The sequence below is a fragment of the Octopus bimaculoides genome, chromosome 2 (genome assembly GCF_001194135.2).
Source record: "Octopus bimaculoides isolate UCB-OBI-ISO-001 chromosome 2, ASM119413v2, whole genome shotgun sequence".
Classification (NCBI taxonomy): domain Eukaryota; kingdom Metazoa; phylum Mollusca; class Cephalopoda; order Octopoda; family Octopodidae; genus Octopus; species Octopus bimaculoides.
In genome coordinates this window covers 138,361,004-138,364,271 of record NC_068982.1, presented here as the reverse complement: position 1 = coordinate 138,364,271, position 3,268 = coordinate 138,361,004, and the positions used below count along the sequence as shown (strand labels likewise).

The 3,268-nt window shown below is 39.6% G+C and overlaps 1 protein-coding gene across 2 annotated transcripts in view; it reads right to left on the bottom strand.

The window, feature by feature from the left end:
• LOC106877346 (thioredoxin domain-containing protein 11) overlaps positions 1–3,268 on the bottom strand; it is a 77,546-nt gene continuing 74,278 nt past the window's right edge. For both annotated transcript variants that reach the window (XM_014926227.2, XM_052965631.1), the window contains exon 14: positions 1–558. In XM_014926227.2, coding sequence (XP_014781713.1) covers positions 87–558 — 472 coding nt within the window. In that variant the 3' untranslated portion in view covers positions 1–86. The remainder of the gene's footprint in view (positions 559–3,268) is intronic.

Here is a 3,268-nt window from a genome sequence, read left to right as displayed (position 1 = left end):
GGTGTTGCAGTTCATAATGTTTGTATTTCTTCTTTTTTCGTTTTTTTTTGTTTTTTTTTTTGTTTTTTTTTTTGAATGACCGAATATCAAAGACTCGGGAAATGATTTAGCAGCAAATTATTAGTTTTCATGAACTTAACTAAGTCTTCTTTGTTCAAGAAAGAATCCTTTCTTTTCAAGAATCTGACCAATTTCTTACACACTGATCTCTGGCGTTTCTTCCGTTCCACTAGTTTCTGCCAGTGAGCTCTCGTCACCATTGCTCCTATGATTTGCACTGACGCTGGCAGCTGTTTACCAGCGCTTTCAAGGAGTTTCCTCTTCACAACTGAATTCTCCAGGTGAGTCAGTCGCAGCTCGAGTCGTTTGATCTCCCTGCTGAGAATGGTTATTCGAATTAAGGCATTCTGTCGGTTAGTCTTGATACAGTGAGCCGTGCACTGCTGAGAACTGTCTGTCCACAAACTCACCGTGTGCGTGGCGTGATGAAGGACAAAGCGAATCAGATTCGTCAGGGTCTTCGGCAAATCCTCCGAGTACACAACACTGTCTTCTTTCCTGGAAAGAGACAAAAAACGGAAATTAACAATTTGAAACACAAATGGTGCTCCAGCATGACCACAGCCACCAGGCTGAAACACATAAAAGAATAAAAATACACAACTACATATATAATACACACACATATATATATATGATATAAACACATTATATACAGAATCTTATCTCACACAAACACAAATATTCTTTAATTGCGGATTTTCAACACTACCTTAGGTTTCATGCATGTATATATTTGAGAAATGAGGAATTCTGTACACTATTTACATTATTTACATCTGACAGATATTTGTCCTCATCTTGTTTGTTGTTAACACAACGTTTCGGCTGATGTACTCTCCCGCCTTCATCAGGTGTCCAGGGGGAATTTCAAACCTGGGTTCTCGTTCCTAAGGTATTTTTGCGATGTTATTATTATTATTATTATTATTCAGGTTACAGCGTCGCCTTACTGGCACTTGTGCCGGTGGCATATGAAAAAACATTCAAGCGAGGTCATTGCCAGTGCCGCTGCACTGGCTCCTGTGCAGGTGGCACATAAAAAACACCATTTTGAGCATGGCCGTTGCCAGTACCGCCAGACTGGCCCTCATGCCAGTGGCACGTAAAAGCACCCACTACACTCTCAGAGTGGTTGGTGTTAGGAAGGGCATCCAGCTGTAGAAACTCTGCCAAATCAGATTGGAGCCTGGTAAAGCCATCTGGTTCGCCAGTCCTCAGTCATATCATCCAACCCATGCTGGCATGGAAGGCAGACATTAAACGATGATGATGATGATGATAAGTACCAGTTATGCACTGGGGTCGATGTAATCGACTTAATCCCTTTGTTTGTCCTTGTTTGTCCCCTCTATGTTTAGCCCCTTATCGGAAATAAAGAAATAAGATGATTTGTTTATAGTGATCAAATGCTTGCGTACACATAAACTCACTCTCTCCATCAAACCAACATCACCTGTACAGGTGCAATGGGTGGCATATGTCAGATGATGAAATGATCGCGGAGCAACGCGAAATGAAGTGCTTTGCTCAAGAACACAACGCAACGCCCGGTCTGGGAATCGAACCCACGATCTCGCAATCATAAGCGCAACACCTAAACCACTAAGCCATGCACTTTCACACACACACACATATATATGTATGTGTGTATATATATATATATATATATTGTGTGTACATACATTAAGTGACTTTGCATTGACATAGCTAAGGTAGTCCCCACAGTCCAAAGTATCAATATCAAAGTGTAAAGAGTGGGAAGTGTATTAATAGAAAATGAAGATTGTGAATCCTATATAAAACTCTAGTGCTGCCATCTCATGGCTTTTTTGTTTTCTTTCTTTCTATCCAATTATATTGTGCATACTGCATCATAATGAGTTCCAATGGCTCTTAGCAGTAAATTCCATGATAAAAATATATGATCTGAATAACTATGGAAGCTTTACAAGCAAATAAACCCAAACTTAAATTAAACGCATCACACATAGAATATATATATATATATATGTGTGTGTGTGTGTGTGTGTGTGTGTGTGTGTGTGTGTGTGTGTGTGTGTGTGTGTGTGCATACATATATATATATATATATATATATATACACATCATGATATCAAGAAATTTACAAGGACTTAGAGTTTATGTAAATTTAAATGTGATGTTGATGTTTTTCTCTATGATAAAATTATTTCCAAGAATTACTGTGGTGCAATTGTAAATCCAGCGTTGCTGAGTCTACCATTTATAAAACCATTTCCAGAAATTACTGCTGTGTAATTTTAAATCCAGTGTTGATGATTTTGTCAGTTATAAAATTATTCCCAAGACCCTTTATAACTTACTGCAAAATGCGTGGACAATTGCCATTAACAAGTACTTCGCTTTGAAAATGAGACTGTGAAGTTCTTGAAATACCAACAGACTAATGGATTTTGGAAAATTACTTTAAAGTAATTCCAAGCTAAACACAAAGGACTAATAAAGAAATACACAAAAATATGATTTATACAAAATATGAAAGTTGAACATAGATTGGCTGTATAATATCAGATGCTTGCAAAAAGAAGCTGTTTATATAAATATTTTGGCTGACTCCTGTGCAGGTGGCACATACAAAACACCATTTGAGCGTGGCCGTTACCAGTACCGCCAGACTGGCCCTCGTGCCGGTGGCACGTAAAAAGCACCCGCTACGCTCTTGGAGTGGTTGGCATTAGGAAGGGCATCCAGCTGTAGAAACTCTGCCAGATCAGATTAGAGCCTGGTGCAGCCTTCTGGTTCGCCAGTCCTCAGTCAAATCGTCCAACTCATGCTAGCATGGAAAGCGGATGTTAAATGATGATGATGATGATATATATGTATGAATAAGCATGGCATGGCTGTGTGGTAAGAATCTTGTTTCCCAACCACATGGTTCCGGGTTCAGTCCCACTGCGTGGCACCTTGGGCAAGTTTCTTCTACTATAGCCTCAGGCCGACCAAATCCTTGTGAGTGGATTTGGTAGACAGAAACTGAAAGAAGCCTGTCATATATATGTATATATGTATGTGTGTGTGTATGTTTGTGTATCTGTGTTTGTCCCCCCAACATCACTTGGCAACCGTTGGTGGTGTGTTTACGTCCCTGTAACTTAGCGGTTTGGCAACAGAGACCGATAGAATAAGTACTAGGCTTACAAAGAATAAGTCCTGGGGTTGATTTGCT